The sequence below is a fragment of the Schistocerca nitens genome, chromosome 6 (assembly GCF_023898315.1).
Source record: "Schistocerca nitens isolate TAMUIC-IGC-003100 chromosome 6, iqSchNite1.1, whole genome shotgun sequence".
Taxonomy (NCBI): Eukaryota; Metazoa; Arthropoda; class Insecta; order Orthoptera; family Acrididae; genus Schistocerca; species Schistocerca nitens.
In genome coordinates, this window is record NC_064619.1 from 125,308,049 (window position 1) to 125,335,896 (window position 27,848).

At 38.9% G+C, this 27,848-nt stretch overlaps 1 protein-coding gene across 1 annotated transcript in view; it reads right to left on the reverse strand.

The window, feature by feature from the left end:
- Nucleotides 1–27,848, reverse strand: part of LOC126263751 (NFX1-type zinc finger-containing protein 1-like) — a 272,319-nt gene that overhangs the window by 39,149 nt on the left and 205,322 nt on the right. Inside the window, exons 12-14 of the mRNA XM_049960939.1 lie at nt 22,484–22,595; nt 19,478–19,695; nt 7,155–7,426 (exon numbers count right to left, since the gene is read on the reverse strand). Of these exons, the coding sequence (XP_049816896.1) occupies nt 7,155–7,426; nt 19,478–19,695; nt 22,484–22,595 (602 nt within the window). The remainder of the gene's footprint in view (nt 1–7,154; nt 7,427–19,477; nt 19,696–22,483; nt 22,596–27,848) is intronic.

Genomic DNA, 27,848 nt, shown 5'->3' on the forward strand with positions numbered 1-27,848 from the left:
ACAATTGGGTGGGACTTTTAGAATTTCTGTAGGAGTTTGGGAACTTTGAGACGTTCTTGACATATGCAATCGTGGACTTTTAACTCTGAATTGCTGTGTTGCATTGAGAGACTTGTAAAATTTCAGCATAGCTTCATTGACTGAAAAGTTATTCACAACTGGTCTTCTTGTACAGCAACACAGTGAGCTGGACTTTAAACATTCTTGATCAATCTTGCAAATGAATCTGTTGTTGCTCTCACATTGTCCAAGCAAGGGTTCAATAAACATTTTAATTTTTGAATACAACTCAGCTTGTGTTAAGGACATATATTCATTTAACCAACCATAATCCTGTCTACAATAAAATGAAGTTATTGGAAGTCAATGGAACAGTAACAGGGTAATGCAACAGATGTGAGGTTGTCCCCTAGATACATACAAAGCCAATGAACATTAAAATTCTGTCACATACTTAAGCCATTTTACAAAAAAAGACAGAATGTAGAGAAAGACTTCAGTAACTCACAGCACTATCATACACTGAGATGTCATGGAAAAAATATTTCAAACAGACTATGAGAGTCTAGTATAGCACACAAAGCTGTACCAGGGTGACAGTCAAGGGTAGATGTTACCCCAATGATGAACCTCTATTATTTTGGTAACTGTCAGTGCTATTTTGTTTTTACACATGATCGTTGTTGTCACAGTCATGGATACTCATGATACTGTGAGATAATTTGTAATAAAACAATTTTTCACTAAACAAGTGGTGAAACATGGACACAAACAACGTCCGCTGCCATCTTGTCGACCTTTATGTCAATCAAAATTTCTTGCAAACACATTAAACTGCACCGTACACAGCCAAATATTTGACAAGCATAATTTTTTGACAAAATGTTCTATCGTTTATGGAATCCTTAATACTTGAAGGTGTTGGCAGAAGTGCTAACCCTCAAATTCAGTAAGAATTACACTGATCATTTTATCTGTTCTAGATTTCAAATGTACCACATGCTGGTAACAAGTAGTTCACTATGTATCAACAGAAAGCACTATCTATTATATCAACTGTTTTGCATTAGTCTTTGAATTTAACCAAGCACATATCATCATCTCAAAGTATGCTCTTTTTGGGTAGCACTGTTAACTGACACCTTATTTTCATCTTGCACCTTTCCAATTTCTGATATTATGGTGAAACTACACCCAAATGAAATGATTGCCTTTAATGACATAACACTTTGGTTTTTGTTGTAAAATGTTATAATTTATGTGCATGGGTTAGGAAAGATTGGGAATTAAACTTATACACCTTCAGGAACAGTTGTCAATAGTTGGCTAAGTTAATACAAAACAAGGTAGGGGGATTATAAACTTAATATTTTCACATGCATGAAGTGGAGGCACATGTTGCATTTACAAGTCAGAAAAAAATATAGGACAGTAATGGGACTTCAATTATTATGTGAAATGCTTTCAATGTTGTGTATGTTTGGTGTAATTGTTAGCAACTTCAAGAACTCCAAATTACGTTTAACAACTAGTGATTTGAATTTTTATTTACCTATAAGAAGTGTTAATGCGCAATTTTATTTAGAAGTCTTTATTTCGAAGTACCCGACCCCCCCCCCCCAACTTACCATTAATTTCCCAATTCATAATGAAGCAAACTTGATGACTAAAACTCCTAAATGTACTGTATGTTAAAATTAAGGATCTCACAGATTCTCAAAAGGAAATGAAGGACAAGGGTAACAATTAAAAATAATAAAAATTATTTATACTCCCTCACAAAATGGTGAAGCACCTAGAAGGGGAGGGGGAAAGAAAGTGAAATTTCTTGTGTTGAGAGGATCACAGTGGTTACAAACAGTATGACATTGTACCCCTCTGGCCTGGATGCTTGTACTGAGATTCAGTTGGGACAGGGTCATAAAAGCCAGGTGTCATGAAAGCCATTGCATCTTATCCTAAGGCAAGCTGGCCCGCAACTGTTCTTAAGTGGTCCTTTATGTCTTACTGGCACTGGGATGGAACTGACATCGGAGCTCATCCCACACCTTCTACCAGGGACAGATCTGGGGATCTTGATGGCCACACAGATGAGTGCCTTGTGTGAACCTGCATTGTTCTGTTTATAAATGGCACCACGATACTGTCACACGAGAGGTAATGCATGAGGAAGCAAGATGACTGATGTGTCACTGTGCCATCAGAACTACCTCGATCACTATCAGCTGCAACCTGAAGTCGTACCCAATGACTCTTCCCACCATGATACTAGGTGTAACACTGCTGTGCCTCTTCACAGTGTTCTACCATATCTTCCTTCGTTGTCGGCGTTGTCGTTGTTGCCGTGAGACACCGTTATACCAAGTAGAAAGGTGCGTCGATCTTAGAGCATGAGACATGGTAACCTTAAGTCACTGACAACACACAACGGTCATGGTAGCACCTGATTCCAGAATAGCTGCAGTAGTTAGGATCTACGAACTACCCCCTCTTGACCAGGTCCCCAAAACTTAACTCTTAACGAGATCCCTTCGAAGCAAATTGTCATAAAGATCATCTATAAAGGCTTCGTACAATGATAAGAAATGTTACAGTTTATGGAATAATAACAGATACGACCAAACTGTCTTGTTTCTTCTGTTTTATTTAATGTAACTTTGCTCACAGTTTTATTTTGCATTCACCACTCATTCACACTCTGATGTGGAGTATATGCAAGTGTCTGAACCTTAACTCCCAAGTTACATCAAAACCCTTTGATGAACAGTTTTGGTTGCTCGACACCAACAGTCAATGATAATGACACAGTATTCTGTAATTGACTCTTCTAGTTTAGCTACCGCCCTCCACGAATGTTTGTTAGGCGTAAGACAATTACACACTTTTCTCTCTGGTCCGCTATTATTAACGGTTCGCGTAATAGTTAACGTTGCTCTCCTTTTCATTAATTGGAGCCAGCTCTCTGTGATATAATTAAAAAAAAAGTGGTCTCAATACCGCGTCCCTCATGAGGTGTGTATAGATTTATCCCAGAATTGACCGCCCTGCACGTGTACTCAATTTAATGACCACACTTCGCTATCCGCGATTTCGTGTAACTGAATGTCCTTTTCTTACTCTGATTGTATACCGTAGTTATTTAAAACTCACCCCTATATTTTTTCACAACACACAATTAGCACTTCTTTACTTGATTATTTCTAAGAGTAAACGAAAAAATGACGCCGTACCATCGGCTTCGTCGATATAAAGCAAAACACCTCAATATGCCCAATTTTACCTCTTCTTATAGGATCGGCTCCCCCCATGAACCATACACCTTGCCGTTGGTGGGGAGGCTTGCGTGCCTCAACGATACAGATAGCCATGCCGTAGGTGCAACCACAACAGAGGGGTATCTGTTGAGACGACAGACAAACGTGTGGTTCCTGAAGAGGGGCAGCAGCTTTCTCAGTAGTTGCAGGGGCAACAGTCTGGATGATTGACTGACCTGGCCTTGTAACACTAACCAAAACAGCCTTCCTGTGCTGGTACTGAGAACGGCTGAAAGCAAGGGGAAACTACAGCCGTAATTTTTCCCGAAGGCATACAGCTTTACTGTATGATTAAATGATGATGGCGTACTCTTGGGTAAAATATTCCGGAGGAAATTAGCTCCGATTCGGATCTCCGGGCGGGGATTACTCAAGAGGACGTCGTTATCAGGTGAAAGAAAACTGGCGTTCTACAGATCGAAGCGTGGAAAGTCAGAACCCTTAATTGGGAAGGTAGATTAGAAAATTTAAAAAGGGGAATGGATAGGTTAAAGTTAGATATAGTGGGAATTAGTGAAGTTTGATGGCAGGAGGAACAAGACTTTTGGTCAGGTGAATACAGGGTTATAAATACAAAATCAAATACGAAAGTTTACATGCCAACCAGCTCTGCAGATGATGAAGAAATTGATGAAATGTATGATGAGATAAAAGAAATTATTCAGGTAGTGAAGGGAGACAAAAACTTAATAGTCATGGGTGACTGAAATTCAACAGTAGGAAAAGGAAGACAAGGAAACGTAGTAGGAGAATATGGAATGGGGGTATGGAATGGGGGTAAGGAATGAAAGAGGAAGCCGTCTGGTAGAATTTTGCATAGAGCACAACTTAATCATAGCTAACACTTGGTTCAAGAATCATGAAAGAAGGTTGTATACAGGGAAGAACCCTGGAGGTACTAGAAGGTTTCAGATAGATTATACAAGAGATTTAGGAACCAGATTTTAAATTGCAAGACATTTCCAGGGGCAGATGTGGACTCTGACCACAATCTATTGGTTATGAACTGTAGATTAAAACTGAAGATACTGCAAAAGGGGGGAATTTAACGAGATGGGACCTGGATAAACTGACTAAACCAGAGGTTGTACAGAGTTTCAGGGAGAGCATAAGGGAACAATTGACAGGAATGGGGGAAAGAAATACAGTAGAAGAAGAATGGGTAGCTTTGAGGAATGAAATAGTGATGGCAGCAGAACATCAAGTTGGTAAAAAGACGAGGGCTAGTAGAAATCCTTCGGTAACAGAAGAGATACTGAATTTAATTGATCAAAGGAGAAAATACAAAAATGCAGTAAGTGAAGCAGGCAAAAAGGAACACAAACGTCTCAAAAATGAGATCGACAGGAAGTGCAAGATGGCTAAGCAGGGATGGCTAGAGGACAAATGTAAGGATGTAGAGGCTTATCTCACTAGGGGTAAGATAGATACTGCCTACAGGAAAATTAAAGAGACCTTTGGACAAAAGAGAACCACTTGCACGAATATGAAGAGCTCTGATGGAAACCCAGTTTTAAGCAAAGAAGGGGAAGCAGAAAGGTGGAAGGAGGGTCTATACAGAGACGATGTTTTTGAGGACAATATTATGGAAATGGAAGAGGAGGTAGATGAAGATGAAGATGAAATGGGAGATATGATACTGTGTGAAGAGTTTGACAGAGCACTGAAAGACCTAAGACGAAACAAGGCCCCGGGAGTAGACAACATTCCATTAGAACTACTGACAGCCTTGGGAGAGCCAGTCCTGACAAAACTCTACCACCTGTATGAGACAGGCGAAATTCCCTCAGACTTCAAGAAGAATATAATAATTCCAATCCCAAAGAAAGCAGGTGTTGACAGATGTGAAAATTACCGAACTATCAGTTTAATAAGCCACAGCTGCAAAATACTAACATGAATTCTTTACAGACGAAAGGAAAAACTGGTAGAAGCCGACCTCGGGGAAGATCAGTTTGGATTCCGTAGAAATGTTGGAACACATGAGGCAATAAAGACCCTACGACTTATCTTAGAAGAAAGATTAGGGAAAGGCAAACCTACATTTCTAGCATTTGTAGACTTAGAGAAAGCTTTTGACAATGTTGACTGGAATACTCTCTTTCAAATTCTGAAGGTGGCAGGGGTAAAATACAGGGAGCGAAAGGCTATTTACAATTTGTACAGAAACCAGACAGCAGTTATAAGAGTCGAGGGGCACAACAGGGAAGCAGTGGTTGGGAAGGTAGTGAGACAGGGTTGTAGCCTCTCCCCGATGTTATTCAATCTGTATACTGAGCAAGCACTAAAGGAAACAAAAGAAAAATTCGGAGTAGGTATTAAAGTCCATGGAGAAGAAATAAAAACTTTGAGGTTCGCCGATGACATTGTAATTCTGTCAGAGACAGCAAAGGACTTGGAAGAGCAGTTGAATGGGATGGATAGTGTCTTGAAAGGAGGATATAAGATGAACATCAACAAAAGCAAAACAAGGATAATGGAATGTAGTCGAATTAAGTCGGGTGATGCTGAGGGAATTACATTAGGAAATGAGACACTTAAAGTAGTAAAGGAGTTTTGCTATTTGGGGAGCAAAATAACTGATGATAGTCGAAGTAGAGAGGATATAAAATGTAGACTGGCAATGGCAATGAAAGTGTTTCTGAAGAAGAGAAATTTGTTGACATCGAGTATAGATTAAAATGTCAGGAAGTCGTTTCTGAAAGTATTTGTATGGAGTGTAGCCATGTATGGAAGTGAAACATGGATGATAAATAGTTTGGACAAGAAGAGAATAGAAGCTTTCGAAATGTGTGCTACAGAAGAATGCTGAAGATTAGATGGATAGATCATATAACTAATGAGGAGGCATTGAGTAGAATTGGGGAGAAGAGGAGTTTGTGGCACAACCTGACCAGAAGAAGGGATTGGTTGGTAGGACATATTCTGGGGCATCAAGGGATCACCAATTTAGTACTGGAGGGCAGCGTGGAGGGTAAAAATCGTAGAGGGAGACCAAGAGATGAATACACTAAGCAGATTCAGAAGGATAAAGGTTGCAGTATGTAGTGGGAGATGAAGAAGCTTGCACAGGATAGAGTAGCATGGAGAGCTGCATCAAACCAGTCTCAGGACTGAAGACCACCACCACAACAACAACAACAACAACAACAACAACATATAGGATCAGCCACCTTACTCATTAATTTACTACACATTATTTGCAATAATACTAAACAGGTATCGCTGTTGTATTTTAATTGTTTTCAAAAGCATATTATTATTATTATTATGACCGACCAAATCGTAAAAAATCGCCTTTATTCATGCAATATTATATATTAATATACAGACAGGACCGAAAGCTCGATCTCGCTACCGTAACCAATAGAGGCAAATACGCTATTCAAGTTCCGTTAAATCTATCTTGACTCGTATTGTTACAGTGTGATGTAACCAGTTTGAAAAAACGTAGACCCACAGTGAGGCCTGTTTCAAACTCTGGTCAGGTATTGGTAATGCTGCCTCAGGGTGAGTATGTTGCACCTCTATTCCCTTCACACCACTTATATACCCAAAGAGACTTGTTAACAGTACAATGAATCCTGACTTTTAATCACTTACATGTCCACCAATGGTGCATATGTGTATGGTGCATATGTGTATGAAGTTTCAACGAAATCCAAGTACATTTTCTGGGTGCTACACTTGCTTTCTCAGGTTGCATTACTGCACATCTGTTATCGCCATAAACTTTAAGTGTCAGTAGCCATTTCTGATATGAAATGTTTGTCCATAATGTAATTCTTAAACACTGTTTGCCACTATTTTAAGCCATGCTTATTCAAATATTGTACCTACCATATGGTGAGTGCTGCATAAGCTGCGTTATCTGATGAAGAAGCAATGATCGTTTGCTTTCTATCTCACTCTGTATTCCAAAGACCTTTGCTTTTACTTTACAAACGTCTTCCAATGTTACCTTCACATCATTCAAGTACCTCTGAGTTTTTGTAATAGGTGTTTTACAACGTGGGCAGACTTTTGTTGTAATTTCGTCTTCTGATTGTTTAATCCAGGTTTCAAGAGCTTTTGATTCAATAACATGATTACAGTCTTCCAGCAGAACAAATCTGAAACAAAATTTCTTATAAACACACTAATTACCTTCATATGTGCCCATAACAATGTAATTATATATAGCGAAATGCTTGGTTTAACAGTTCCTCTGTAGTTAAGAGGCTTTCATATTTCATCTACGAAACAGTACTTGCAAGACAAAAATTGATAAAATTTGCTTTTTATAAATCAAGTAGGTTTTTTTAAGTTTGCAGTGACAAGACAGTAATTCTAATAAAATGGTAGCATACAATACTAGTAATATTAGATCAGAAGACCTTACTAAATTTACTATTCCTTGATGCTCCAGGATCTCCTATGAACCTACTCCTTCTTTTAGTTAAAATGTACCATAATGACCTTTACACCTGAAACTGATGTAGTTCTTTCTCACTAGTTACTTGGTCTACCCATAGATCTTCAGTATTATGCTGTACCATCGCATTTCAAAACTTTATACTATCTTTCCTCTTGTCTCTACTCTGCATCATCCATTTCACATCCATATAATGCTACATTCTAGACAAAAGTTGGGAGAGAAAATCGGAAAAGAGTTTTTACCTACAATATTATGAAAATATAGACTGCTACTCAGCATAGTGGAGATGTTGAGTTGCAAACAGTCACAGCCAAAAGACTGCGAAACACAACTCAACACACATGACCACTCTGCCAGACAAGAGGTCATGCTTATTGTGTGTGTGTGTGTGTGTGTCTTCATACATACTCCGCAAGCCACTATATGATGCTTCATTGAGCATGCCTTGTACCACTAATACTCATTTCCTTTCCAGTTCCACTCGCAAACAGAATGGGAGAAAAACAAGTGGCTTTATATCTCGCTATGAACCATTCTTCATGGTCCTTACATTCAATGCACATTGGCGGCAGTAGAATCTTTCTGCAATCAGCTTCAGATACCATTTCTTTAAATTTTCTCAAAAGTGTTCCTTGCAAAGAATGTTGACTTCCCTCCAGGGATCACCATCAGAGTTCCCAAAGCATCTCCATAACATTTCTGCATTATTCAAACCTACCGATAACAGAACTAGCAGCCCGCCTTTGACCTGGTACAGATCCCGAAAACTTGAGCTATACTCAAGAATAGGTCACGTTAGTGTTCTATATTCTGTTCCTTTACTGATGAACCACACTTTCTCAAAATTATCCCAATAAACCAAAGTTGACTATTCGCCTTTTCCAATACAATCTTCTCGTGCTCTCATTCCCTTTCATAAAGCTTTGCAATGTTACGCTAAGATATTTAAATGATGTTACTGTGCCAAGCAGGATACTACTAATGCTGTATCCAAATATTATGGTTTTGTTTTTCCTACTCAACCACATTAACTTACATTTACAAACATTTACAGCTAGCTGCCATTCATGACACCAACTAGAAATTTTCTCCAAGTCTTCTTGTATCCTCTTACAGTCACTCAACTTTGACATCTTCCTGTACAACACAGCATCATCCACACACAACTACACATTTCTGCCCACCCTATCCGCCAGATACACAATAATAGCAGTCTTTTACACTTCCCTGTGGCACTCCTGCTGATACCCTTGTCTCTGATGAACACTCACTGTCAAGGACACCATACTGGGTTTTATTACTTACGAAAAATCTTCGGGCCACTTACATACCTGTGGACCTTTTCATATGATTACCTTTAGTAAGAGTCTGCAATGAGGCACCTTTTAGAATGCTTTACAGAAATCTAGAATTATGAAATCTGCCTGTTGCTCTTCATCCATAGTTCACAGTACAGCTTGTGAAGAAAGTGCAAGCTGAGTTTTACATGACAGATGCTTTCTAAAAGCATGTTGATTCATGGACATAAGCTTCTTGGGCTCAAGAAAATTTATTAATTTGAACTGAGAATACATTCAAGGATTCTGCAGTGAACTGACATTATACCTATTGATCTGTAATTTTGTGGGTCCATTGTTTTACCCTTCTTTTGTAGAGAAGTCACCTGCACTTTTTTCCAGTTGCTTGTGACTTTCTTCTGGGCAAGAGATTTGTAATAAATGCAACCTAGGTAAGGGGCCAATGTGATAGAGTACTCTCCTCTAAAATCGAATTGGGTTCCATCCGGACCTGGCAACTTATTTGGGTTCAACTCTTTCAGTTGTTTCCCTGTGCCTGAGATGCTTATTACAATGTTGTCCACATGGGAGCCAGTCTGATCGTCATATAACTAAGTTAGTACAATTCTCCTGCGTGCACAATTTCTTAAATGCAAAATTTAAAATTTCAACTTTCTTTTGCCATCTTCAATTGCCACACCAGATTGGTCACTGAGTGACTGAATGGAAGCCTTAGATCAACTTAGTGATTTTACATAGGACCAAAATTTTCTCATGTTCTCTGCCAGGTCTTTTGTTAAGGTGAAACAGTGGTAGTTGTATGATTTGTGCACAGATCTTTCTGCAGATGCACGAATCTCTACTAACCTTTCTATGTCATCATTTGTGTTTTCTCTTTTGAACTGAGAGTACAACAGCCTCCGCTTCCTCAGTATTTGCCAAATTCCGTTGTTTAACTGTGGTGGGTCTTTTCTGTCCTTAATCCATTTACTAGGCACATAGTTCTCCAGATCATGAGTTACAATCTGCTGAAACTTTGGCCGTAATTCCTCTACGTCCTTCTTACTGAAACTGAATGATGTCAATTAACTGTCTAAGGAGATGCTAACAGCTGCTTATCTGCTCTTCCTAGCAGAAAACACTCTCCTAGCCTTTTTGACAGATTTATTAACTTCTGTAACCATAGTCGCTATAATGACATCACAATCACTAAACCCCCATCTTTACATTGACGTACTGACAAGATCCAGCCTGTCTGCAGCTATAAGTCTAAGATATTTCCATTGAGTGTGGGCTGCCAAACTAGTTGATGAATGCAGGTTTTCAGAAAAAGTGTTCAAAAGTACTTTGCACAACTGTTCATCTGTACCCCCACCCCCAAAATAATGATCCATCTGCATGCTAGTCTATACTGGGTATCTTAAAGTTGCCTCCAACTAGTACTGCACGATCTGGGTACTTACATGCTATGGCATTTGAATGGCTCTAGAACTGTCACAGTGGAATCACGTGCCTGGTAAAAACATCCAATAATTAACTTGGTTTCCCTAGAGCTGTTATACACTAACAGGGAACTTCACTGTCACACTCAAATTCAACCTCTGTAGAGACATTATACACCTAGACTAGATAACGCCTGTGAACATTCCACAAGTACTCCACTACCCAAGTTGCTGCTCTCTTTGTGTAGTGCACCCTTGAACTATCAAGGAGAGATGCACAAATCTCCACCCACTAACACAGCTCTGTAGCCAAGACTGTCACAAAGTTAATGATGCCTCTGGTTGACCCTACACTCGGCTCTATACCAAAGAACCACGATCAGTTCTGGGAACAAAGCTGCTAATTACAAGCTCTGCCTGCACTCAGTGTGCCAGGCCACCATCCTTCACCACCTATGCCTGCCACCTGAATGAACTGAAGACGGCATAATAACCCATACGACAGGTGTTGTTGGTGCCAATACGAGCCGTAACTTGCAGATGACTGCACCCTGCACACTCAATAGCCACGGGAAAGGCCACCTCCGCATCTCAGATGAGGCGTCCTGGCAGACATACAGAGTGCACACTGGCTTTCTTTGCAGCCCTGGATACTATCTTCCTAAAGGGCTCCATAATGCACCTAACACTGGAGCTCCCGATAAGTAGCAAAGCCCTTACCACGTGTGCTAGCTCAAACCCTGCCGAAGGAACAGCACTCGCTCACTCACGGGGCAAATAGGTGGGGGAACATGGCCAATCTTCACATAGGCCCTCTGCTCCAAGCGCAGCAAACACGTTACCAACTTGCTACCCTCCTGATGTGTTACAAACGGGCACTTGCCCCTGCCCTCTGCCTAGCCTTCCACCTGCACCTAGCTGACCTCCCCTCTCTCCACCTTGACCACGTATGCCACTAAAAGCAGCACTTGACTGCCCCCCACCCCAACTATGCTCCCCCTCCCCATCCCAGCCACCTCCTTACTCCATCACTCAGACTGCCTTTTCCCATCAAGCGCGATTATTCACAGTCAGCAGCCAGAGAGTGGTCGTGTGTTCACCAGTTGGGTTCACGTGAATGTGTATGTGTATGTTGTCTAATTCAGAAGACGGCCTTTTGGCCGAAAGCTTGCTTGTTTAGTAATCATTTCGTTGTGCCTCTCTGCAACTCGGCATCTTCTCAAACAGAAAAACACACAGGAAATTTCAAGAATACACTGCTAGGAAAACACTGATTCTGGGTGGCTAAATTGTAAAAATATCATCCTTCAAGTATATTCCTTTTCAATCTATTGTTATTTACACTTTCCACTAATGACTACAAATAAAATTTCCACTGAATAGTATAATACAACGTACCTTATTGCATGAACATACACAATGTACTGTCTGTGTAGATATCTCCATTACACTAAAAAAAATTTTTGCTCTATACTTCCCATGCTAAATGAAATGGGTATTATAAATCTGGATGAAGAGTTATGGAGCACTGCCTAAACTTGATTTGATGATTTCAAACACCATTTTACAATCTAAAGTCCATTTCAATTGTCTATTTTGTTTCAAAAGTAAAAATAGGTGGGATGTATTTAATGCTGATTTTGCTAAAAACTTTCTTGAGAAGCCTACTATCCCTAGGTAAGATTTTAACTGTTTCTTACTTGTAGGTTCACGACATTATCTTATTCACTCTAAATGATGAGAATTTGGCATAATTTATTTTGTGTTTATGATAGGTCACAAAAATTTCACTTCTCCCCTTCCGAATTGTGATTTAGACAACTTAATAGTAATTCTTTGTTAATAGAATTTAGTTAATAGCTGATCTACCTCATTGAAGTGCTCTTCCCAAGACTGGGATATTATGACTACATAATTGATGAAAATTAATATTCTTTTTTTTAAGAGAGACTGTCTACCACTTTGTGTAACATACCTATAAACACACACACGTTAAACAGAAATGATAGGTCTTATTTACAACGTAATATAGCTTTGAATAGAAATGCTGTACATTTTCATGATTCTGTGGATACCGGTAATGCCAGTAGCTCATATTAAGTCCATTGTACCGACATACCTGGCTCCTAAAAACCTGGTTCAAAATTCATCTACACTATTGGCCATTAAAATTGTTACACCACGAAGATAACGTGCTACAGACGCGAAATTTAACCGACAGGAAGGAAGAGAAATGCGTACCATCACATTTCCGACTTTGATAAAGGTCGGATTGTAGCCTATCGCGATTGCGGTTTATCGTATCGCGCCATTGCTGCTCGCGTTGGTCGAGATCCAAAGACTGTTAGCAGAATATGGAATCGGTGGGTTCAGGAGGGTAATACGGAACGCCGTGCTGGATCCCAACGGCCTCGTATCACTAGCAGTTGAGATAAGAGGCATCTTATCCGCATGGCTGTAACGGATCGTGCAACCATGTCTTGATCCCCGAGTCGACAGATGGGGACATTTGCAAGACAACAACCATCTGCATGAACAGTTCGACGATGTTTGCAGCAGCATGGACTATCAGCTCGGAGACCATGGCTGTGGTTACCCCTGACGCTGCATCACAGACAGGAGCGCCTGTGATGGTGTACTCAATGATGAACATGGGTGCACGAATGGCAATCTGTCATTTTTATGGATGAATCCAAGTTCTGTTTACATCATCATGATAGTCGCATCCGGCAACATCATGGTGAACGCACATTGGAAGCGTGTATTCATCATCGTCATACTGGCGTATCACCCGGCGTGATGGTATGGGGTGCCATTGGTTACACGTCTCGGTCACCTCTTGTTCGCATTGACAGCACTTTGAACAGTGGACGTTACATTTCAGATGTGGTACGACCCGTGGCTCTACCCTTGATTCAATCCCTGCGAAAACCTACATTTCAGCAGGATAATGCACGACCGAATGTTGCAGGTCCTGTATGGGCCTTTTCTGGATACAGAAAATGTTCGACTGCTGCCCTGTCCAGCACATTCTCCACATCTCTCACCAATTGAAAACGTATGGTCAATGGTGGCCGAGCAACTGGCTCATCACAATACACCAGTCACTACTCTTGATGAACTGTGGTATTGTGTTGAAGCTGCATGGGCAGCTGTACCTGTACACGCCATCCAAGCTCTGTTTGACTCAATGTCCAAGCGTATCAAGGAGGTTATTACGGCCAGAGGTGGTTGTTTGGGGTACTGATTTCTCAGGATCTATGCACCCAAATTGCATAAAAATGTAATCACATGTCAGTTCTAGTATACTATATTTGTCCAATGAATACCCGTTTATCATCTGCATTTCTTCTTGGTGTAGCAATTTTAATGGCCAGTAGTGTACAATTGGAGCCCTGTCCCTTCCTCCCATGCCAACTGTACTTAGAGTTATGGTGTCTAACACTAAACTGACGAATTCATCTAGGGTCTTAAATACTACTTATAGGTCATAGAAACGACTATCGAAAGTTCATATAATATCCTGTTTTTCCAGTTTCCGTTCATACTGCATCCTAGGGTAAGACCCAATACAGAAAGGTTCATGTGATTTTTATCTTTAATGTACATATTAAATCTTTAATGATCCCTGGTTATAATGAAAAATTCCTTTTGGGTTTCTGCAACAGAGCATCTTATTCAAGCTTACTGATATATGTAGAGTGCCTATGTGAATTATATCTTCTTGTTCATTGTCTAACTCAATCATCTAAAAGTGATGCTTCTGCAATTGGTCTTACTTCCAATGCTTGTGACACAGACATTTCCAATCGCAAGGGTATCTTCCTTATGATTTCTCCATAAGGAAAGGACATCTTACCTTCATTAAAATCTATAAAAACTTTACTTTCTCATAGCCAATCTATACCTAGGAAAATAGGAATATTTAGTCCCCGTAACAACAAACATTGTACATTTGGAAGCGTAATTAATAATACTAAACTTCGCCAATAATTCTTCCCTGAAACTTTTACCCACTGTTCCACAAATTGCAACTATTTTAATTCCAGTAACTGGTAACATTGGTAACTTCTGTAATAGATAATATTCTTCCAGAAAATTCTGATCAACAACAGATGTATCATGTCCAGAATCTAAAATAATGTTGATAAGAACCACTACTATGTCACGACTTATTCTAGGTTTAAATTATTCTTTCACTATTACTTCTCTTTCTTCTGTTATACTGTCCAGTCACATTTTTGTGACTACCATCCATGGTCAACATCAATGTGCAATAACAACTTACAGACAGCAAGTGACAGCTAGTTCATAAAGCATGCGCAGATGTAGAAAACTGCATAGCCATCATCGTAATGAGGAAACAGTGATTTATCCAGTGTCCAAAAGGGCACAATCATTGGCTTTTGGGTCAAGGGCAGAACCATTTCCAAAATGTCAGTGTTCTGTCATCCTCAAAACACACTATGCATGTCAAAATGATGCTATACAAAACTGTTTCAAGGCAACAGCTCTGCATCACAAGCCACAGATGACAGGGATGACCCATAGATGACGGGTGAACGATGGCTGTGGAGATGTGTACGAGCAATAGAAATGCAACTGCTTACTAGCTGACCACCTAGCCGAACGAACAGTGTGTCTCCTTAAAGACCATAGTGAACATTGCTGTGTATGAACATTGCTAAGTATCTTTGTTGCTTCAGTGATCTGATTACATGTGTAAGTTCTGTCTCGTTTTGGAAATAGGAAAAGATATTCCATTATTTCTAATGAAACTATAATCTTTTTCGTCAATGTTTCATTAACTTCTGAACTATATTTACATAAACAACAATTTATGAAAAGATAATTTAGCTATGTATTGCAAAAATAATATGTTAAGTTGCAGATAGGCCAAATTAAAGACCCTTACACCTGTTTTTTCCACCACAACCTTCATCAGAAAAAGGGAAACACACACCTTCCATTCAAAGAAGCAAGCACACCTCACACACTCATGACCGCCAACTCAAGCAGCTTGGGCCAGAATGCAAATATCACTGGCCCGAGCTGTCGGAGTTGGCTGTCACGTGTGCATGATATGTGCTCACTTCTGTTAGTGAATTGTGTGTATTTCTGTTTTTATGATGAAGCCTGAGGCCAAAAACTTATGTGCAAGTGTCTGAATTGTGCCTGTCTGCAACTTAACGCTTCATCTTTACGGTAAATAGCAATCTATCTTTTCCTATGTTGTAAATACTTCTACCTGAAGTTTCCATTGTTTGCTATATTTACAATAATGCAGATTTAAAATGAAACACACTTCACATTGATCACTCACTTCTGTCATTTGTGATCTAAGTACTACGTTCCCACTTTCTGTCTTATTTGATTTATTCCTGTTTTTTATGTGTGACCATGCTGTCTTAGAAATATATGATTAAGTTCCAATCTCATGTTCATACAATCCAGATTTTACTTGCCTTATTATCTTGCTATATTCTTTCTTTCCATCCCTGTACATTTCACAATCTGCTTGACTTTTACATTTCCAATGTCTTTCATGCAATTTTTTAAAAATTTTCTCTAACATTCATGATTTCTCTGGTGATCTATTTCTTACTATGTTTTTCATTTATTGTTCTGCAGACCTTTGGACACAAGCTATGTTCACAAGGTGACGAAATGTTGAAATTAAAAGTTTTCCAGCTTTCCTCCGCATCGTTGTGATATGCAGCTTTCCAGTCTTCTAAGCAGAATAACAATTCCAATAAGTTGAGATTTCCAGCATTTGACAATCTTCAGTCTACAACTACATTTCCAGTTTCAATTTTCTTATTTTGTACCTCAATTAACTGACTATGGTGATCTGAAATGACTGTGTTAATCATGTGTACTTCCAGTTTATATGAAGGTACATTTGTAAAAACATTATCGTGTCTGATGATGCAGTGCTCTTTGTTGGGCTAATTACATGCAACTTCACATTACGTGTGTTTACAACATCATAAAGCATTTTGTACAGATGCTCCATTTCTATGTACTTATATGTAGATCATCAGCTCATGTTGGATATAGGAATTCTTTAATAGCTTTGCCACGTAGTACAGGGTGTTCCAAAATGAATATCTGGTTTTTAAGGCTTTTCAGCAATTATTACATTCAACTTAGACATATAAATAATACATCAAATGAAAGGCAAACTCAGTTTTGTTTGTATACCTGTGTGCATGTGCTGTTTCCTGTGTCTTCCATTAGAATGCACTAGCAGCGAAGATGGAAGATGGCGACAAGCGAGTCTTCCAGGCATACCCCCAGAAATCAGTTTGGAAAGCTGGTCACAAAGTACCAATTCAAGTGCTGTCTGTGTGGAGACTGAAGGAGACACAACTATGTCCTTATCATCTGCAGTTGTTATAAGTTTTAAAGCCTACATTCTACAGGCTGTGCACCAACTTTGCTAACAAAATATTGCTGCATGATGATGAAGATTTTCTTGATTGTCGTCGTCTTCAGTGATGATGTGGAAATGTGAAAACACACAATGCGCACATCTAGGGGCCAGCAAATCCTCACGAGATGGTACAGCTTAATGGGGCTCCCCTAAATTGAAGGCTCTTTCCTCAAGTGGAAGAAGCTGAACTATAGATCTTTATTTGCCAGAAAGATGGTGCCCCGCCTCACTTGTATAACTCGGTAAGTTATCGGTCAAACAACGTTGTACTCGCTTCTGGCATGGCTGCAAGGGGCTGGTTGACACAACTTATTTCGCATGGCCGCCACGTTCACCCAATAAGGAACCATATGATTCTTACCTATAGCGGCTGATAAAGGATCACATGTACATGCCTCCAGTACCAGCTAATCTACCCAACTTAAGAAACACTACCGAAGCAGTTCTTGCGACAATAACTCCACACACACTGATCAAAGTCTAGGAAGAACTCGCCTATCAACAGAATGTTTGCTGTGTGACAAATGGTACTCACACTGAACAGTTGTAAGAAAAACTTTTTAGGTGAGATGCTCTTTCATTTGATGTATTATATATAATCATAAGTTGAACATAATAATACTATGAAGCCTTAAAACCCTGATATTAATTTTGAAACATCTGGTACTTCAGGTTCTATTACGAAATTTTTTATCCTAGAGCTTGGAGAGCAATATACCATCGGTGTGATATTGTTCTTAAGTTTCCATGCATCAAAATCACACATCGCAGATATGGTCTAAGATGTCAGTGGAATTCATAATGTGATGCAGGGCAGAGCAGCATGTAACATGAAACTACTGTAAGTCACATGATAGCTACTTTATAGTGTTTTGGAACTATCTGCCCACTGCATGCAAATTTATATAATCAGATGAGGTGGCTGCTCTCTAATTAACTAATCTGGACCTGAAAGATGTCACCCAATCTTTCATTAATCTAGACACCAACATCCACATACAAAAATCAATGAGATGGCTTCTAAATATCAGATGTAATTAAGAGGTGGATGCTTCCACATCTATCCTATTTGTGTTTCTGTGATACGCCCCATATGTGGTTTTGCATTGTAAATCTGAAGCCTGATACCTTTTCTTAACTTTTCTGGCAGTCTGTTTACAATTACTTTTCCCCAGGTCTTCATAATTTTTTATTCAGAGTTTCAGAAATTTCAGACAACTCGAATGTAAGACTATAATACAATATTTTTCTTCTTATATTCCCAAGCATTGACTGGTGGCTTGCCTCCATTCATTTGACCTGGGTTGTGGTTTTTGCTATCAGACAGGAAATTTTCAGAGCTTTATTGGGTCACTTGGCATGATTTTAGCACACACATATTAAAGAGAAACTTCAGCATTTTATTATTTCTGACTTACAGAGATAACGGTCATTTTTTGCAACAGGAGGATTGGATATTTCTATTTGACTCATCTTCTCAATTTTAAAGTAGTAATGGACTACATATACAAAATTTCATGACCATTAGCCGGCCGCGGTGGTCTAGCGGTTCTAAGCGCGCAGTCCGGAACCGCGCGACTGCTACGATCGCAGGTTCGAATCCTGCCTCGGGCATGGATGTGTGTGATGTCCTTAGGTTAGTTAGGTTTAAGTAGTTCTAAGTTTTAGGGGACTGATGACCACAGATGTTAAGTCCCATAGTGCTCAGAGCCATTTGAACCATTTTTATCATGACCATTCACAACTATTACTAATAAGCTACGTGCAGAAAGACATACATGCATACTGCCCTGACAACACATTCATGGCTTAAAAGGTCACTCTGTAACAACACTTTAACAGTGTTGTCTGTGAACAGTAATGAAAGTGAAAAGTACTACTGCCAACAACTTGCAACTACATACGTCAAACAAGAGATCTTTTGCAGTTAAGGGCAACTAATTTTGAGATTCTGCTGTTCAAACTTTTCAAGCTGTCATATTTATACCAAAAGCATGGTTCTCAATTCGACAATTCAAGTATAATCATACTTAACCCGCCCAGCTAGCCGTGCAGTCTAACGCGCTTCTTCCGAAGCAAGAAGGCGTGCCGTGCCGGTCCCGGGCGCGAATCTGCCCGGTGGATTAGTGTCGAGGTCCAGTATGCCAGCCAGCCTCAGGATGGTTTTCAAGGCGATTGCTGTGCAAACAGTGTCTACCTGTATGCGTACACCATAATTATTCTACCACGCAAACAATACATTTGGGGTTACACTCGTCTGGTATGAGACGTTCTCGGGGGATGGGGCGGGGGTGGAAAGGCCACTGCACAATAACTCTGGGTTCGATGTGGGGCGGCGGTGGGGTAGGTGGACTGCTGTGTGGGGTTGTGAATCACTGAGGGCTACAGCGGGATAAAGCCTCTCAGTCATTTATAGGTCCCCAGTATAATACACGATAATCATACTCTCTTCCTCATTTCCATTTATTTTCCAATTCTGCTTCCAGTGTGCACAGCAATAGCACAGAAATGTCACAGAGAGAAGGGGGGAGGGAGGTGGCACAGGAAGGAAACAAAGTAAGAAAAAGCACATCTTACACTGAAAAACATACCTTGCATCTCTGTCTGCTTCATGGCCAAAAAATATGGTGGTAACTTCACTGTGATTACAAATGCGGCAAAGTGGTGGGCAAGGATCACCACAGAATCCAATACAGTTATGTCCACATTTAAGTTTCAGCTTACACGGTTTGTAACAAGGTTTGCGGTCACACAGCTCGTGACACTGACGTGTACATCTCAAGTGTTCACACTGCCAACCACATTTCTCCTGTTTATTTAAAGACCACAAGAAAAGAGGGTTATTAATATGATAAAGATATTTGACAGATAAAAAATAAAATATTACTTTGAGAAAAAATTGAAAAATAAATGATATTAAGCAAATAAGAGGGTAGTTTGAAAAGTTCTCAGAATGGAATAGAAGGCAACAAAATACCTTAGTGAAACATTATTTTTCAAAATAGTCTCCCTATACACTGATTCACTCGGTCCAGTGATGTTCCAATGTCTCAATTCAATTATGAAAATTAGATTCCTCCAGACCTGCAAAATACCTGATAAATGTGACTGAAGAGACTCTACATCCACCAAGGAGAATTTTCAGGTTGGGAAAAGATGGAAATCTGATGGGAGGCAATCACGCAGATATGAGTGGTGTGGCCAATAATTTGTATCTTAGTTCACGCATCTTTGCCAATGACAACAACACTTATGTTGGGTGCGCATTATCTTGATGAAGAATAACTTTCTTCCTTACCAAACCTGGCCGGGTGTGCATTATCTTGATGAAGAATAACTTTCTTCCTTGCCAAACCTGGCCTTTTTTTTTTCATGTATCTTTTGCTGTAGTTGGTCCAGGAGATTAGCGCAGTATTGTCCCATAACTGTTTACCAGTGGGAAGGTAATATATCAAATTCCTCTCGCATCACAGGAAACTGATGCAACGTTCTTTCCCGCTGACTGTAATACCATTGCTTTCTTTGGTTGGACATGATTTCACTGCTCTGACTGTTGATTTCTCTCTGTGATGTAGTAGTGAACCCAAATTTCATCTGTCATCACAAACCAGTGCAAAACAATTTATTGGTTGTGCTGAAAATAGGTCAAACATTATTAACAAAATTTAAAACAGCTGGTAGATCATAAAATATTTATCACTTGATGTTACTGGAATGTTTTTGTTTTTCCATTACAGATATTTCTTTTTGTTATAAGTGCACAGATACACAGGCATTTAAAATTATAAATGTGTGTATAAAAGAGTCTAAGTTACATTGGAGACACTCCTTAAAGAGAACATACCACTGAGAACAAAGTGAATAAAAAGCTTTAAAACCATTGTCAATTGCAAATGAACATAAAATGAAGACCAATGATAGTCTTTGAGAGACTCTTGTAACCTCACTTCTAAATTTCTAGATGAGTAAATGTAGCACCTACAACTCTGCACAGGTAAGCTCAATAATGTTGGACGGCATAAATACATAGGTTCTATCATACGTAAATGTGGAGATGTGATCAACTGTATGGCTCAAAATGCAAAATGCTTAATGGGTTTTCAATATTTTTGAGGATCTGTTACAATAGAAAGATGAAAAAAATGTGTTCTTACTTTTGTCTGGGTACAACAATTCTATAATGCACAAATACTTTCATTTTATAAGAGAAAATAAAAACTTATGATACCTGCATTATTAGTGTTTTTAATAGTTTTAGCTGGTTTCTTAATAAATAGTACTTTTAATTATTTGTACTAGTCCTGTGTTTGCCTATTTGTTGGCATGAAAGGTATGACTTACTATACATTTTATACGCTTATCTGGTTTCGAAAACAAACATTGTATAAGGTAATACAATTGGTCACACCTCTTCACTGACGTATGATAGAACTTATACACTTACACCACCTAGCATAAGCATGCTTACCTGTGTGGAGGTAAGTGTTACATTTAATCATCTACAAGTAATGTACAAGTGAGGTTAAGAGTTTCTCTATGACTATTGTGTCTTCGTGTTATGTTTATTCACGACTTAAATGGTTTTAAAGAATTGTATTCACTTTGTTCTCGATGTATGTACTCTTTAACAAGTCTCTCCAGTGTAGCTTTGGCTCTTTTACACATATATTTCTTATTTAATTTGGAGTGTCAACTTGTAAATAAAATACATATCTGCTACTATTTATCTGCAGATCACCTGAAGGTGGGCAAGCACCTGAAACATGTAATGCAAAAGTAAAAATGTTCCAGTAACGTCAAATAACCTTTATTTTATGAGCTACCAGCTGTTTTCAGATCTTTTAATAATTTTTTTAATAGCCACATGCTCCTATAATGACTTTGTCACATTCAAAAGGTCAAACATTGTTTGGACATTTCCATTCTGATGTATTTCTGATCCTGCAGCACCAATCTAGTAGCAGATAATTCTCTCATACTCAGTTCCAATGTTAAAATGTGATATGACTGTTCAGATGACATCAGTACAGAATCAGAATTTCTTACACTTTCAGCAGGAAATCCCCCATAACCATTTTATGCACTTCTGCAACAATTTTTGGGCAGTGGCACATCTTGTCTGCCACTATGCGGATCGGATCATCATCTAAGTTGACCTGATCAAGTTTAAAGTTTTTTGTCCACTTGGCAACAATTAAATATAAAGGGGCTGAATCCCCCAGTGTGTTCTGAAAATTATGACAAACTTTCTTTGCTTTCATGCCTTTCTTTATGAAGTACTTAATCACTGTTCGATTCTTTATTTTTTCCATCTTCACAAATCACTTCACAGGCCCAACAACAGACACACATTCATATCACAGATCTCTACCCAGAGCACTGATGCATCATGTGTTCACTCACGAAGGATGACCTGTTATTACTTGTGAATCTCGCTGTGCTACTGCTGACAGCTGGTGGCAATTCTGCGAACTTTTCAAACTACACTCATATGACCCCCTAAAAAAATATCAGACTATTAATTTTTTTTAGTTCTATACTACTGCGTAAGCAGCTCCTGTCATTAATGCGAATGTGGATCCTCAGACAATACTTACTCTGCATGGTGTACAAGGCTCACCACACTGGTTTGCACATTTCGAATGCCTGCATCTGTGTGAACATTTTTTTGTGCATGGTGGGCAACTCTGAGAGCACGGGACAGGGCACCTAAAAGATTGAAAATATATTTTTAATACAACATAATTCTTTTTCAGAGGGGAGAGGGAGATGAAAGAAAACTCATTGGTAAAATATTTAAAAAAAAATTTAAAAAAATTTAAAAAAAATTGAAATTTTCACATCATCAATTACTACTTAATATACACTAAGAAATTTATTGTGAACAGACAAAAGCTCATGTGCAACACCTCACAGCACAATTACAATGTTTAAACCATCTAGCTCTAGTTGTGAGTGAGCCTGTCACTGCAGCAACACAATATAAATGACAAGTGATCTACCTGATAGATAGTGTGCTATTTTTCCATCTGCAGAGAGAGAGCGGTGGCCAGGTGTGTGTGCGCGTATTGGGGGGGGGGGCACTTTTTTGATGAAGGACTTTCTCCAATAGCTTATCCAACGGTCTAATTTTAAATGTGCCTTTCACTGTACAGTGCCTCCTCTATGTGGTGAGTAGTAATCTATCCTAATTCATATTGTTTCCAACTAAGATTTTTCACAGTTAAATTACAATTTTGAAATTTTACGGAGTGGCAATTTTGGTGTCGCCACAGTTGTTGGCCACTAACACAATACTCTATGGTATCCACACTACCAGAAGTTTATTTCCAGAGAAAATGTTAGTTTTTTGAGAGATTTGTGTGTAAAGTATTAAACTATACAGAAGAAGAAAGCACTGAAATCCTAGCTTAACAGGCAGTCAATAGTGTACTTTTAGGTGTGGTTTTGCTTGTAAGTCTGGGGAGTTTGTTACATAAGTATGGATTTTATTTTAACTATTGCCACGAACTATGGTGTATACATTGTGGTACAGCGGTTAGCAACACAGGCTGGTGTAATACACATTGCTGCTTCAGACTACATCCAGCAATTATTTGTTGTTCAGAGCTTATCATTTCCGAAAGGTTCTTGAAACATCTCATGCTGTAATGTTTGTATCTTTGGAATATTATGTGGTTGTAGAAATACTAGCATTCTGGAATATTCTATGTTTGCATAAATACACTGATAAGCCAAAACATTATGACCACTGCCCACCATGACACTGGATGCCTCCTGGTGGCATTGCAGGCATGTGACTCGGTAACAAAAGACAAAAGTATGTAAGCGGAGCAGACAGAGACGGAGGGTCACCCAAGCGAAGATGTGGGCTGCAAATGGGGAAATCCATTGAGATAAACGACTTTTGACAAAGAGCAGATTATTATTACGCAGACCCTATGAACGAGTATCTCGCAAATGGCAAAGCCGGTTGAATGATCATGTGCTACTGTTATGCACATCTATGTAAAGAGGTACAAGGACAATGAAACTACAATGAAACTACCACAGGGCACTAAATGGTTGGACAGCCATGACTCTTCATAAAACGTGGGTTTCAGAGGCTTTTCTGCTGTATCAAGTAGGATAGATGGTGATCTGTGGGACCTCTATTGAAAGAGCACATTACTGGTGCACGCACAAGTGTTTCGGAGCACACAGTTCGTCGTATACTGTTGAATAAGGAGCAAAGCAGCAGACCACCCCCATGTGTTCACATGCTGACCCATGACATGGTGAATTATGATTGCAGTGGGCATGGGACCATTGGGATTTGACAGTTGATCAATGGAAGCATGTTGGCTGTTCAGATGAATCACATTTGTGCTATTAGGTCTATGGTCGTCCCCACAGATGCCATCATCGAGATGAATGGCAGCTTGAAATGTGCAATGCACCACGGACACAGGCTGCTGGGAGCAATATTATGCTATGGGAGACATTCTCCTACTTCGTTTACACGGGACCTGCGGTAGTAATCACTGATGGCTGCAAACCATCTGCATCCCTTCACACTTTATGTCTTCCCCAACGGCAATGTCATTTTTCATCAGTATAATTGTCCATGTTGGAGCCAGAACCATGCAACAATGGTTTCATGAGCATTCTAGTGGAGTCACATTGATGTCTCAGTGACCAAATTCACCTGTGAAATCCATCTGGGTCGCTATCGGGCGCCATTACCGTGTACGAAAACAGTGGCCTGTTGTTTACACAAATTACACGACCTGTTCATACACATCTAATTAATGCCACATAACTCCATAAACCTACCAAAAAAACTGTTGGGTCCCTGATATGCAGAATTAGTGATGTATTTTAATCCAAATACAGACAAATAAACTATTAAGCACATGGTGATAATGTTTTTTCTCAGTGTTAACAGTACTCTCCTTCTTGGTCAGTTGTGTGTGACTGGTCTGAAGAGTTTCTAGTAAATAGAAAGCAACACATCATGCTGAATGGAGAGAAGTCTTCAGGTGTAAAAATAACTTTTGAGCATGCCCCAAGGGAGTGTTTTAGGACAATCACTTTTCACAACATATATAAATGACCTACTAGATAGCGTTGGAAGTTCCTTGAGGCTTTTTGCGGATGATAAAATTGTATACAGAGAAATCACGACACTAGAAAACTGTAGCAAAATATGGGAACACTTGCAGGGGATCAATGCTTGGTGCAGGGATTGACAACTGACCTTCAACATAAACAATTGTAATGTCTTCTGAATACATAGACAGAAAGGCACTTTATTGTATGATTACAAAATTGCAGTACAATCACTGCAAGCAGTTACTTCCATAAAATATCCAGGAGTACACATATAGAGCAATCTGAAGTGTAACAACTACATAAAATTATTCGCGAATAAGTCAGATGCCAGACTGAGATTCACTGGAATAATCATAAGGAAATGTAGTCCATCAACAAAGGAAGTAGCTTAGAAAACATTTGTTCGACCAATACTTCAATATTGCTCATCAGTATGGGATTTGTACCAGATAGGATTGGTAGAGGAAAAAAGAGTAGATAAAAAACTTTTCATTACAGGTTCATTTAGTAGATGTGAAAGTGAGGCATTTTGCATCATGGTACAGTGTATAGTTCAAGTTCCAATAGTGTATATTTCTAGAAGAGTCAACTGCTATATCATTTCCTCCTATGCCTTATCTCAAGAAAAGACCATGGAGATAAAATCATAGGGATTTGAACCCACACGGAGGTCAACCTGCAGTCATTCTTTCCGTGAAGCATGTGTTCTGGAACAGGAAAAGGGGACACAGATACACAAAGTACCCTCCACTGCAAATTGTACAGGTATTCTTTAAATATCTTATGTATGTAATGTTTGTATGCCTGGAATTTTCAATGGTTGTCTAAATACTGGCATTCGGGAATATTCTATGCTGGTATACATAATTGCACTCTATGTCCATGAGGTCAGTTCCGTTCTTGCTGTACTTTGGAGTCTAATAAGCATGCTTTCAGTTCCAAGTATTGTATTTCATAGCTGACATGCTTATCAGATTTGGGCCTGATTCTGGTTATGACGATCTATTTACTGAAAATTATAAAATAAAGAGCAGTACGATGTTACAGATAAAGAAGGCCATAGGCATTAACATTTACACCGGCAGAAGATATATTGTACCAATTCTTTTATTGTTAGAACCAATGAAAATTAACAACAGTCTTAGAGTTTGTATGTCATGAGTTGTAAGTTTAAGTGGGTAATGTCATCTCTGTAAAACATGGAACCATTTAGGTAGCCTACTCTCTCTGGAAAGATGCAAGGTATTTGCTAAAATTAATGACGACCTTGTCTGCCTTGTCTCATGGATAGATCACGGTCGACAGTGTAAAGACTGGCTTCACAAAATGTGACACTATGTGTAAGTTCGAATTAAGCTAATGACAATGACTTAGTGTCGTCACTGAAAAAAAATTTTCACCAACGAGATTCAAACTTAGTGTTTCTGCATCAAGAACAACTGCAGCAGCATGCATTTGAAAGCTCAGCTGAAGCGGTTTGCTCAGTGATTAATTTATACTCATAGATGATATTCAAATTACACAAAAAATTGTTCCAAATATCATAATCAACAACAATGATCTAGCAAAGCACTTGAACATGATAATGTTCATAGATTCAAATCACAAATTAGCCTGCTTCCTTCCTATCACAACTGTGAGCAAGACGGACAGTATATCCTTTCTAAATTAAGCAAACATTTCTTGCAATTTGCATAGTATATTATTCTCATCAGATAATTAGAAGCACAATAACTTATCTGGAATTATATACAGTGGAAGCAACTGACATCAAGAATAATTACGCATTCTACAACTTCAAATGCTTGGTGTTCTGCAGTTTATACAGACTAAGAAAATATAATTATTTGATAGGAAGGATTAATATGCATCAGATTAGAATTAAGTGATCTTCAATTTCATTAGAACACACTGACTTTAAGATCTCCAGCCTTATTTTTAGATGCATGCGTTCACATTAAAGAACAACAACAAACCACTGCATACACAATACTATGGCATTAGTTACAAATTATGTGTTAACTTCCTCGACCTCTTCCAGAAAATGTGCATAAATTACAATTTCATATATTCACAGGCAAGAAACATTCATACAACAATATTGTCAAATCTATGTATTCTGAGTACCTTCTGATGGTGTTGGGAAGCAGTTTACATACTAGATTAACAAACATTTTTACAATGGTGTGTGTGTGTGTGTGACACATTCCAGTGTCCTTATATGCCGCCAAGCCAGAAACAAAGTTAAAACCTAGTGATTAAATGGGGTAACTTCATAAAACAACACAGAAATGTAAAAGTTTAATTTATAGTGGGGTCTCACTATCAAAGCACTGTAGAAATTCATTTAACAGCCCCACATTACATGATGAGTACCCAATTTACAACATGGTATCATTTCACGTAAGGGCAACGCATCTATGAGACATTCCATCCGTGAAAGTTAAACAGACATTATTTCCTGTACACTACATGAATTTTGTGATAATGGGCTAAAATTAGGCGTGTTGCGTAACTGTTTGCCTATGACTACACAAGTCACTAAAACCAACCAGAAACCATGATGATTCACACACAATAACATCATCTGCTCTTGATATGCGTCTACACCCGTTTTGAAAAAGTGCCACATTCAGACGAAACGCAAACACAAATAAAAATGGTGTTATCATGTAAAATGGTGAAGTACTATCGAAGAAGTACTACAGTTTGATCAAGCTGCAACGTGCTGGCAACAACAGTGTGATCACACTCTGAAACCACTGTAGATCAGTGCATTCCATATTTTACACATCATCTTCCATATAAAAGCCAACTGCACAAAATCCAAAGACAAATACACCAAACGATACAATAATAAAATAATGT